The sequence below is a fragment of the Bombina bombina genome, chromosome 4 (assembly GCF_027579735.1).
Source record: "Bombina bombina isolate aBomBom1 chromosome 4, aBomBom1.pri, whole genome shotgun sequence".
Classification (NCBI taxonomy): Eukaryota; Metazoa; Chordata; class Amphibia; order Anura; family Bombinatoridae; genus Bombina; species Bombina bombina.
The window spans coordinates 927,432,124-927,444,968 of record NC_069502.1 but is presented as its reverse complement, the minus strand read 5'-3'; the positions used below and the strand labels follow the sequence as shown (position 1 = coordinate 927,444,968).

At 40.8% G+C, this 12,845-nt stretch overlaps 1 protein-coding gene across 1 annotated transcript in view; it reads left to right on the top strand.

Annotated features, from left to right (window-relative positions):
- HEATR5B (HEAT repeat containing 5B) overlaps positions 1–12,845 on the top strand; it is a 261,254-nt gene that overhangs the window by 88,374 nt on the left and 160,035 nt on the right. The window contains exons 20-22 of the mRNA XM_053711883.1: positions 784–973; positions 8,325–8,494; positions 9,108–9,252. Of these exons, the coding sequence (XP_053567858.1) occupies positions 784–973; positions 8,325–8,494; positions 9,108–9,252 (505 nt within the window). The remainder of the gene's footprint in view (positions 1–783; positions 974–8,324; positions 8,495–9,107; positions 9,253–12,845) is intronic.

Sequence of the window (12,845 nt, the reverse complement as noted above, 5' to 3'; positions counted from 1 at the left end):
GCACATTATTCAATTATAAATAAATTTGTTAATCCCTAAATTAACACTTTTACTCAGAGCTAATAGTGCCCCCCTTTTAACTTACTAGGCTCTGCAAGGTGGCCAAGAGGCCCAGCATTACTAGGAGAATCTGGGTGGCCAGTGATATCATGGTCTAAGCAGTTAAGGGGTTAAATCGAGCAGTTCAGTTTAACATAATAGTACCATCACTATTAGTCTGAAAACAAATAATTTACAGGAAAAACGATAATTTAAAGGTAAAGCTAATCCATTCAAACGTCTGCAAACACATTAAATTCATTTGCTTTATATAAGAAAAAGTACACAAATTAGAGATTTGTTCTGTTACTTGTCTTAAAAATGAACACTGTAAAGATAAACTAAATGATAGAAAATAATACTTTTTAAAGTCATAGTGCAGTCTCTATAATAGTAACTGAAATGTTATTTATTAATTGTATTTGAATTTATGTTTTAAAAAAACAATTAACTCCTTCCCGCCATTAGGATGTTCCATGCCGTCCTAACTGCGCTGGGCTTTAAGGCATGGAAAGTATTAGTCGTTCTGTACTGAAGCATGCCGTTCTATACTGAAGCGTGCTTAGCGTCATAGGCACTCCCCCAGACCCGATCCCATCCTTGAAATCACACGTTTGCATGTACGATCACATGATTTTAATTTTTTACTTATTTGTTTACATCAGAACTTTGTTCTGATGTAACAAATAAGTACCGGCATTAGGGGTTAAGCATTTCTTTATCTATATATTTTTTTTTTTTCAGACTTGGTCTCTTCACTCGCTTGCATTGATAGTTGACTCGAGTGGCCCAATGTATCGTGGTTATGTTGAGCCAACACTTTCTTTAGTTCTTACTCTTCTTTTGACTGTTCCACCTTCACATACAGAAGTTCACCAGTGCCTGGGCAGGTGCTTGGGTGCTATCATAACAACAGTGGGTCCAGAGCTGCAAGGTAAGTTCATGTGCTGTTTCTTTGTTAGATTTTCATTTTTTATTTGTGTGTATGTATGTGTGTGTATATATATATATATATATATATATATATATAATGTATATAAAATATATCACCACTACATTCAATATAAAGTTACCCCCAAAGGTAAACTGAATATGGGGAGACCCCGCAATCCACACCCTCTACCTGTGCACGGAGAGTTAAATGAATTGATACATTATATAAGAACAAAGTAACTCTTAGTCCAGCACAATGGGATAGAGAAAAATAAAGAAACTAAGATTAGAGCCTACCCTAGAAACACAGGCAGACAGCAGATGCAATTCAAATAGTTTTATCAACAATCGAAGTATTGCAACAAAAGTATACAAAATATTCGAATCATATGTGCCAACAATAAAATATGAGCTGAAAGTCACACGACACTTAGAAACTCATATAGTAAACAAATCTTATAGAGGCCTCTATCCCAGGGTATAATTTTCAAAATAAGCTTATTCCTGGTATCCAAGGTGAAACAATAAATGTTCCATAAATAGGTCTCCAAAAGCGATCATCATGCAATAAATACAATATGAAGTAACAGAGCCTTCTACGAATAAGATCTAGGGCATCTAGGGCTTATCCTCCCGACTTCTGATCCCCGCCGTTTGAATGCTGGAGCTCCAACATTGAAAGAAGTCGGGAGGATAAGCCCAAGATGTGTCCTGCAATAAGAAGTAAGGTGTGGAATACACCACTAAGTGCCTTATACACCTTGTAACATCCGTGATAGATGAAGCACATGGATCAGGTAAAATAACTGACTTGTACAAACAGTGGATAAACAGCGGAATTGGTACATTTGTTCCTAAGTCGATCTTAGGTGTATTCAGAGTTGCCGTCATAGCTGTTGATGCTGTTGTGATACAGCGGAATCATTCAGTACACCTGTTCAATCTTACATCTTATTCGTACAAGGCTCTGTTACTTCATATTGTAATTATTGCATGATGATCGCTTTTGTAGACCTATTTATGGAACATTTATTGTTTCACCTTGGATACCAGGAATAAGCTTATTTTGAAAATTATACCCTGGGATAGAGGCCTCTATAAGGGTTGTTTACTATATGACTTTCGAAGTGTCAAGTGGGACTTTCAGCTCATATTTTATTGTTGCCACATATGATTCGAATATTTTGTATACTTTTGTTGCAATACTTTGATTGTGTATAAAACTATTTGAATTGCATCTGCTGTCTGCCTGTGTTTCTAGGGTAGGCTCTAATCTTAGTTTCTATATATATATATATATATATATATATATATATATATATATATATATATATATATATATATATATATATATATATATATATATATATATATATATACAGTATATATATATGGATGGATAGATATATATAGATGTAGGAGGGCACTCACAGGGCTTGTATTCAAGCAAAAAATAGTTCAATTTTATTTCCAAATGTGTTTTACATTGGTTCAAATGTCGACGTTTCGACCCATTTGTGGGCCTTCTTCAAGACAATTATAATCTGAAAAAAATACAAAATATACAAATGGAATCTAAGTGGACAAAACAACATACAAAATACTGGACGTATATTACAAATTAATTACAACAGTGACAACCCTTCACCACAGAAAAATAGCACGCAGGCTCAATATATTAAAAACCAAGGAACAGAAAGAAACGGTCACATTACTCTCACACTGTGGACCCAATAACAGCTACTGTTAACCACATCATAAATAAATAAGGCGTAACTCTCATAGTGAGAAGAAGTTCATAAACACTAACCGTGTGTATAATTATTCACAAATTTATACTAGACTAGTACAAGCCAAACTGTATGATCAACTCAATCAGTTATAAACTATGACGTATCACATATCTGTGCACATCCATACACAGCAGTGAACTAAACAATATATAGTTCCCTGTACTGGGTAAAAGCTCCTACTCCATATAAATGGAAAAATGCAACGTAATCAAGTCCCACACAGAATAAACAATATGCACCTATCATCAGATGTCACATATACTAATGCTTCATAAGATATATGGGCCACTTATATAGTACCAGAACACATAAGAGAAGGGCAGAATGTGAACATTCACACACGTACTGCCCAACACACAGGCTATGAGCAGACAAATTCCCCTACCCCAAACCGGGACTAACAATCAGAAACAGTGCACATGAGTAGAAAACCACAATATGATTAATACCAAGCGTACCGCTAACCCAATGGCTACTGAGCAGCCTGCCACAGCCCATAAACAGATACACCTAACCTTATCAAGAAATACAGTCTGTCTTGCATATCATGTCAAAACATATATATCAAAGGCTAGTACTGTGCGGGAAACCAGACCAAACACTGAGTAACTTACTATTGTAGTGTAACATGCATAACTTACAGATGCGTATGAGCCGGACTCCCAGCTGAGCAGCGGTATCAATGATACCGGAAGAGAGACGTGTGATCATTTAAATGGAGCAGTCAATATAGGCAGCAGCCAATCATCAGTGCGCATGGGCACACACCCACCAACCTGATAATCCCGTGCAGACGCAACCCGTATACACCACCTATTAAGGTGATCAACTCATAACTATCCTGCTAGGCAGCGAAACACTGGCGTATAAATCCACACCTAGAGTACACTGATTAACCCCAATAAGGTGTAAATGCCCAGTCTAAAGCCTAGTAACGGCTGCCACAAATTACAAGACCACTATTAAAAGGGAATCATTGTGCAACTTGATGAAATGAGAACGAAGTTCTTGAAAAGAGGATATGACCCAAATATGTTTCATGAAATTCTGAATGAAGTGATACAATATGATCGCAGTAGTCAGATACAAAGCAGAAACAGATGAATGATATGGGTGAAGCCCCTATTCACTTCATTACTAGCTACACTCTTGCCACCACCAAAGTGAGACAGATCATTAGCAGAAACTGGCCCCTGATTAGTGGTGATAGATCCCTACCTTTTTAAGGACAAGTCACCTCCAAGATTGGTCCACAGGAGTGGCCGTAGCCTGAAATCTTTACTAATGAAGACTGATCCCTGGAAGAAGGAAAAGACATGGCTCCAAAAAGTGAAAAACGGCTGTTACAAATGTGGCAGCTGCGTGACTTGTAGCACCCTTCTCACTGGAGAGACGTTCCGGGATCAAATAAGACCTATTAGATCAGACATCGTCTCACCTGCACTTCTGACTTTGTGATATACTTTCTGTCTTGTCCCTGTGGTCGTTATATTGGCAAGAACAGTACTACCTTTCGCGAGAGACTTGCTAATCACAAGAGTACTATTAGAACTGCCCTTAAAGAGGGACATTCGGATCAGCCTGTGGCAAGGCACTTTTTTTAAAAACAACACCCCATTTCATCACTCAGGGCCAAGCTGATAGAGTGACCCCTCTAAAACGAGGTGGTGATAGGAACCCGGGAACTGTTGAAGTGTGAAGCGCAATGGATACACAGGCTAGACACTCTCACTCCAGTTGGCCTGAATGCTAGCATTGACTATGCTCTATTTTATTGAAGTATACCATCTGAGCATGGGCTGTCACTTTGAATATCTAATTATTAGTATTCATTATGTTTCTTAATTGTTATTAACTGTCACTTTTTTCTTTGGTGTTTGTAGGTTTCTCCCCTGCATCTATATGAATGGATTGCGATTCATTATGCGTTGTCTTTGCTGCTATTGGGGTATTCCCTCTCAATATAGACATCCTCCTCTGTGATTTATTGATCTGTTAGGGGCCTCCCTGTTGTGATCCCTTGATGTGGAGGGGTTCTCCATACTCTCGGTGTTAGGCTGTGATGGTGTCCGATTGTGGTCCCCATGTCTCTAGTGGGGCAATGTCCCTGTCCTGCGCCAGTAGCAAATAGCTTTCTTACAGTTTTGGTTTCTTCCATGGTCTCGTTGATGGTCTGGCTGTGGTTTGGATGAGTGTGTGCATTAATGGTGCACCCATTGTATTATCTGTACTAGGTTGGAATTCCAGCCTATTGTATATGTCGAGGTCTGCTTGGACCCATTGACCACCCTTTTGTTTAGGTCCTTGGGGGTTTGACTGTTAGATGGCATTATATGGGACACAGTATTAGAGACACCGGACGGGGGTTCTGTAACTCCACTACGGCAGCATGGTTTAGTCTTTGCCTTTGACAATATTTTTGCCACTGACACAGTCTTTGCTCCATTGTGGGCACTGCATCGTTTTATGAGGTCCATAAGATTTATTTCGTTGGTCACATGCAACTGTATTATAAGCTTGAGTTGGCTGAGGTGGTATTGGTTAAGCCCTTCTTGTCTTTTACTATATGACACTACAGCCATATGATTCCCTTTAAATAGTTGTCTTGTAATTTGTGGCAGCCGTTACTCATTGACTGTAGGCTTTAGACCGGGCATTTACACCTTATTGGGGTTAATCTGAGTGTACTCTAGGTGTGGATTTATACTCCAGTGTTTCGCTGTCTAGTAGGATAGTTATAAGTTGATCACCTTAATAGGTGGTGTATACCGGTTGCGTCTGCACTGAATTATCAGGTTGGTGGGTGTGTCCATGCGTACTGATGATTGGCTGCTGCCTATATCGGCTGCTCCATTTAAATGATCGAACGTGTCTCTTCCGGTATCATCGATACCGCTGCTCAGCTGGGAGTCCGGCTCATACGGCGGTGTAAATTATGCATGTTACACTACAATAGTAAGTTACTCAATGTTTGGTCTGGTTTCCCGCACAGTACTAGCTTTTGAGATATGTTTTGACATGATATGCAAGACAGACTTATTTATTTATGATGTGGTTAACAGTAGCTGTTATTGGGTCCACAGTGTGAGAGTAATGTGACCGTTTCTTTCTGTTCCTTGGTTTTTAATATATTGAGCTCAGGTGTGAGCCTGTATGCTATTTTTCTGTGGTGAAGGGTTGTCACTGTTGTAATTAATTTGTAATATACGTCCAGTATTTTGTATGTTGTTTTGTCCACTTAGATTCCATTTGTATATTTTGTATTTTTTTCAGATTATAATTGTCTTGAAGAAGGCCCACAAATGGGTCGAAACGTCGACATTTGAACCAATGTAAAAAACATTTGGAAATAAAATTGCACTATTTTTTGCTTGAATACAAGCCCTGTGAATGCCCTTCTACATACTAAGAGGAAAGCACTCAGGCGGTTATTACACCTGTGTGGAAGGAGTGCTGGGCTATTTATTCTATATATATATATATATATATATATATATATATATATATATATATATATATATATATATATATATATATATATATTAAAAGATATAAGAATCCACACTCACTGGACTTTAAATTAAAAGTGATATCTTTATACATTTTAAAGTTAATAAATTCTAAATAATCTGCAGTAATCTGGTAAATGTTAAAAAAACAAAACATTTCTTTCTTTAACCCTTTGAGTGCTAATGACAGCTCTGAGCCGTTGCAAATTTTCCCAGTCAGGTGCTGACGACGGCTCAGAGTTGTCGCTAGCATTCACCCACCTTGAGGGCAATATATGGGGGCTCCCATCAACTTCCACCCTGGTGATCGGGCCTGTATAGTGACTGGCATCGCCGGGGCTTAAAGTTTTGCGTGGTGACGTCACTCGCAATGACGCGATGACGTCACAGCGCAACTTTATTTAAAAAATACAATAGACAGTATAGGGAAATGGGGCATGCTGCTTAGAAGCCTGTATCTCAGGCATCTAAGCAGCTACACACCCCCAAGACCCACCGTTGGAAAGGTAATCACCTAACCTTTCCAACTTAAGTATTGGGGATCTGAAAAAAAGTAAAAAAAATATATTTATTTAAAAAAATATAAAACCCTCAAATCCAGCTTGGCACCCTGGTAGGAAAGTGTTTAGCACTCGAAGGGTTAATCTATTTTATAATATGCAGAAATATAATTTGTAATTGTATAGGGCTGGGAATAGAGGTTTGGTTAAATCAAAATCTATAGCTACAAAATGGTAACGTTTAAATATATTTCATTCTCAACTGGAAACTAAAACATTTGGATCTAATATTGTTAAAGGGACCCTGAACCCAAATTTTTTATTTCGTAATTCAGATAGAGCATGAAATTTTAAGCAACTTTCTAATTTACTCCTATTATCAATTTTTCTTCATTCTCTTGCTTTCTTTATTTGGAAAAGAAGGCATCTAAGCTATTATTTTGGTTCAGACCATGGAAAGCACTTGTTTATTGGTGGATGAATGTATCCACCAATCAGCAAGAACAACCTAGGTTGTTCACTAAAAATGGCCCGGCATCTAAACTTACATTCTTGCATTTCAAATAAAGATACCAAAACAATGAAGGCAATTTGATAATAGGAGTAAATTATTAAAGGGACACTGAACCCAAATTTTTTCTTTTGTGATTCAGATAGAGCATGCAAATTTAAGCAACTTTCTAATTTACTCCTATTATCACTTTTTCTTCGTTCTCTTGCTTTCTTTCTTTGAAAAAGAAGGCATCTAAGCAATCTTTTTAGTTCAGAACCATGGAAAGCACTTTTTGATTGGTGGGTCAATTTATCCACCAATCAGCAAGAACAACACAGTGTGTATACCAAAAATGGGCCGGCATCTAAGCTTACCTTCTTGCATTTCATATAAAGATACCAAGAGAATGAAGAGAATTTGATAATAGGAGTACATTAGAAAGTTGCTTACAATTGCATGCTCTATCTGAATCACAAAAGAAAAAGTTTGGGTTCAGTGTCCCTTTAAAATTGAATGCTCTATCTGAATCCCAAAAGAAAAAAATTGGGTTCAGTGTCCCTTTAAGACATAGATTAAATCTGTTTTCTTTTTGTTGTGAAACAAATATTTCTGTTTTCTGTGCTTTGTAAATTGATCTGCATTGCTAAAGTTGTCTTGAAAATGCAGCATACACTTGGCTGTCTAGCCATGGTTCTGTAAGGCAATAAAGTAAGTTTTTTTCTTATAATTGGCTAAGAGAGTGCATTTTGAAATATATAATAGTTTTAAAAATGCATGTTCCTTTACATAATTAACAGGTTTTTTTTCACCAATTGAGCTGCAGGGGTTATGCTTGTCAACCAGTGAGCATTAGTAGGGTGTACACAGTAGTTTGAATTTAAACATAAAATTCTCTATGTCCTGAATTTTCTTTTCGTCCTTAATAGTTGTAAAAGGTTCTGTGTTGTGTTTTTTTTTTTTTTTTTTTTTTTTAAATTTATACTGTTGTTTGCCATTTTAAGTATGAACTAGCTTGACCATGGAGCAAAATATTTTAAGATCCCTATTTGGTAAACAGGTAATGGGCCTACCATCTCTACCATCCGGTCCTCGTGTCTTGTGGGCTGCGCCATTATGCAGGATCATTCAGACTCTCTGGTTCAAGCTGCAGCTATTTCCTGCCTCCAGCAACTACACATGTTTGCACCTCGTCATGTCAACTTGTCCAGCCTCGTCCCATGTCTCTGTGTAAGATAAACTTATGCTTACTTGTAATGTGGATTTTATAAATATTTCTTTTTGATATTTATTGGGTTTCTAATGTCATTTCTTTTTTACTAACCAATAGCATTTTTTTTTCTACTCCAGATGAGGAACAGCTGGTAAGCCAATCATGGGTGGGCATACATGCGTATGTTCCGGTTACTGGCTTTGTACTTATCTTGAGCAGAATGGGGCTGTCTTTTGAAGAAGTTAAACTCATTGTAAAATAAGATTATTTAAAAATTAAATGGAGCATTTTATTTTTAGAATAAAAACTAAACAATTCACGTTTGACTTTTAGATTCATTATACTATTTTATTATCATTAAATTATTAGCGGCCACATATAAAAGCTCACCGTAAGAAAACTACCAAAGGTTTGAAATGTCAAAAATCTAAAATCCGTAGTCAGCTTTTTTAGTGGGATTGTGAAGGTTCTACCTTCAGCTTATCTGAATTACAATATATTTCCAAGTTTAAAAAAACAAAAAACCTGAATGAGATTTTTCTATGATCAGACCTTGACACATCTATTCATTTGCACCTGTTTATTGCAATTCGTTTTGGATATGACCCTTGTAATAATGATCTTTTCTAGGCTCACCTGGGTAGTTCCCACTTGCTGCTGCGCCGTGCAGCTGTTGCCTGCCTTAGACAATTGGCACAGAGAGAAGCAGCAGAAGTATGCGAATATGCCATGAGTCTTGCAAAGAATGCTGGGGACAAGGAAAGCAGTGGCATAAGTGAGTATGACTGTTCTTAAATGGGGTCAGAATTAGAGGTTATTTGAATTAATATAACAAAATACTGTGTGTCAGATTTCATTTTATTTATTTGTTTTATCCATCTACTCATCAACACTACAGCCTGATCAACTGTGTATAGGGATAAAGCCTCCTCCCAAAAATTAAATACATAATAAACAAAAAAGAATACGTAAATAAAAACATAATTATAAATATTGATCTGGCTGCCACAGCCCATGGTCATGGAGTTCACCATTCCCCATTCCCAGTATTTAAAACTATTGAGTTATTTTGCAAATCCCTAAAAGCACCATGGTAACAAGGAAAAAGAGGAAGCGCTAACTTTTTCATTATATATTTTTAAATTAAACAAATATAACACAGAAGCATTATTTGTACACTAATCTAACAAGACATATAACAATCAATTTGATATATATGTTATAATTATAAAAAAGTACACATTAAAGACTAATAGCCCATCCTATTATATAAAAGGCCAAGTGTGTTTGTCCGAAGCTGTCATGTGCAGTTGAGACAGCACGAGGACAAACACACCTGGCCTTACCTGACATGCTGTTGCGTTGAATGTTGTCGTGACCGGGTGGGAGTGTGGGCGTGGTCAGGGGTGGTGGGGGCATGGCCGGGCGCGGTCGGCATGAGAGAGGGGAGAGAAATAGAAAGATTAGGAGAGAGCAGAAGAGAGGGGGAAGAGCAAAAGAGAGTGGGAGAGCAAAAGAGAGAGGGAGCAAAAGAGAGGGGGAAGAGAGGGAGCAAAAGAGAGGGGGGGAGAGGGAGCAAAAGAGAGGGGGGGGAGAGAGGGGGGAGAGGGGGAGCAAAAGAGAGAGGGGGGGAGAGAGTTCAAAAGAGGGTGAGAGAGAGAGCACAAAAGAGAGGGGGGGGGAGAGAGAGCGGAAAAGAGAGGGGGAAAGAGAGCGCAAAATAGAGGGAAGAGAGAGAGCAAAATAGAGGGAGGAGAGAGAGCAATAGAGAGGGGGAGAGAGAGCAAAAGAGAGGGATGGAGAGAGAGAGCAAAAGAGAGGGATGGAGAGAGAGAGAGCAAAAGAGAGGGATGGAGAGAGAGAGCAAAAGAGAGGGATGGAGAGAGAGAGCAAAAGAGAGGGATGGAGAGAGAGAGTAAAAGAGAGGGATGAAGAGAGAGCAAAAGAGAGGGATAGAGAGAGAGAGAGAGAGCAAAAGAGAGGGATGGAGAGAGAGAGCAAAAGAGAGGGATGGAGAGAGAGAGATCAAAAGAGAGGGATGGAGAGAGAGAGAGATCAAAAGAGAGGGATGGAGAGAGAGAGAGTAAAAGAGAGGGATGGAGAGAGAGAGAGCAAAAGAGAGGGATGGAGAGAGAGAGAGCAAAAGAGAGGGGGGAGAGAGAGAGAGCAAAAGAGGGGGAAGAGAGAGAGAGCAAAAGAGAGGGAAGAGAGAGAGAGCAAAAGAGAGGGAAGAGAAAGAGAGAGCAAAAGAGGGGGAGAGAGAGCGAGCAAAAGAGAGGGGGGAGATAGGGAGCAAAAGAGAGGGGGAAGAGAGGGTGCAAAAGAGAGCGCAAGAGAGGGTGCAAAAGAGAGGGGGAGAGAGGGTGCAAAAGAAAGAGGGGAGAGAGGGAGCAAAAGAGAGGGGGGAGAGAGGGAGCAAAAGAGAGGGGAGAGAAAGGGAGCAAAAGAGAGGGGAGAGAAAGGGAGCAAAAGAGAGGGGAGAGAAAGGGAGCAAAAGAGAGGGGAGAGAAAGGGAGCAAAAGAGAGGGGGGAGAGAGGGAGCAAAAGAGAGGGGGGAGAGAGGGAGCAAAAGAGAGGGGGGAGAGAGGGAGCAAAAGAGAGGGGGAGAGAGGGAGCAAAAGAGAGGGGGAGAGAGGGAGCAAAAGAGAGGGGGAGAGAGGGAGCAAAAGAGAGGGGGAGAGACAGAGCGCAAAAGAGAGGGGGAGAGACAGAGCGCAAAAGAGAGGGGGAGAGACAGAGCGCAAAAGAGAGGGGGAGAGAGAGAGCGCAAAAAGAGAGGGGGAGAGAGAGAGCGCAAAAGAAAGGGGGGAGAGAGCGCAAAAGAGAGGGGGGAGAGAGCGCAAAAGAGAGGGGGAGAGAGAGCGCAAAAGAGAGGGGGAGAGAGAGCGCAAAAGAGAGGGGGAGAGAGAGCGCAAAAGAGAGGGGGAGAGAGCGCAAAAGAAAGGGGGGAGAGAGCGCAAAAGAGAGGGGGGAGAGAGAGCGCAAAAGAGAGGGGGAGAGAGAGCGCAAAAGAGAGGGGGAGAGACAGAGCGCAAAAGAGAGGGGGAGAGACAGAGCGCAAAAGAGAGGGGGAGAGACAGAGCGCAAAAGAGAGGGGGAGAGACAGAGCGCAAAAGAGAGGGGGAGAGACAGAGCGCAAAAGAGAGGGGGAGAGAGAGAGCGCAAAAGAGAGGGGGAGAGAGAGAGCGCAAAAGAGAGGGGGAGAGAGCGCAAAAGAGAGGGGAGGAGAGAGCGCAAAAGAGTGGGGGAGAGAGAGCGCAAAAGAGTGGGGGAGAGAGAGCGCAAAAGAGAGTGGGAGAGAGAGCGCAAAAGAGAGGGGGAGAGAGAGCGCAAAAGAGAGGGGAGCGAGAGAGAGCGCAAAAGAGAGGGGAGCGAGAGGGAGCGCAAAAGAGAGGGGAGCGAGAGGGAGCGCAAAAGAGAGGGGAGCGAGAGGGAGCGCAAAAGAGAGGGGAGCGAGAGGGAGCGCAAAAGAGAGGGGGAGAGGGAGCGCAAAAGAGAGGGGGAGAGAGAGCGCAAAAGAGAGGGGGAGAGACAGAGCGCAAAAGAGAGGGGGAGAGACAGAGCGCAAAAGAGAGGGGGAGAGAGCGCAAAAGAGGGGGGAGAGAGCGCAAAAGAGAGGGGGGAGAGAGCGCAAAAGAGAGGGGGGAGAGAGCGCAAAAGAGAGGGGGGAGAGAGCGCAAAAGAGAGGGGGGAGAGAGAGCGCAAAAGAAAGGGGGGAGAGAGAGCGCAAAAGAGAGGGGGAGAGAGAGCTCAAAAGAGAGGGGGAGAGAGAGCAAAAGAGAGGCGGGAGAGAGAGAGAGAGGGGGAAGAGAGCACAAAAGAGAGGGGGAAGAGAGCACAAAAGAGAGGGGGGAGAGAGAGCAAAAGAGAGGTGGAGCGAGAGCGCAAAAGAGAGGGGAGCGAGAGAGAGCGCAAAAGAGAGGGGGAGAAAGAGAGAAAGGGGTGGGACCGCTGTACTGCAAAAAATGGCCCATGTGAACGGGCTTTAGGACTAGTTGTATTATAAAAACAGTCTAAGTTAATTCCTAGAATGGTTCCAAGTACTACTTCTTGATCTCAGAAATATAATATAAACTTCAAAAAACACAGTTTTAAAAGCCAAAGATTTGTGATCTGTAATAAAATATAAAATGTATATAGAATTAGTATATAAAAAAAACAATGTACCACGCTCATTGGAGCTACTCACAGCATATAAAGTCAACGTGCTTCAACCCTTCTTGTGTTTTTCTAAAGACCATGGCAGCCTACTGCAATGGAAAGACTAAAAAATAACTTGCGGCTAGATTACAAGTTTTGCGGTAAGAGCTGCTCGGTACTAACTTGAAGTTATTGTCACAGCTCACTTACCTACAGCACTGGTATTAC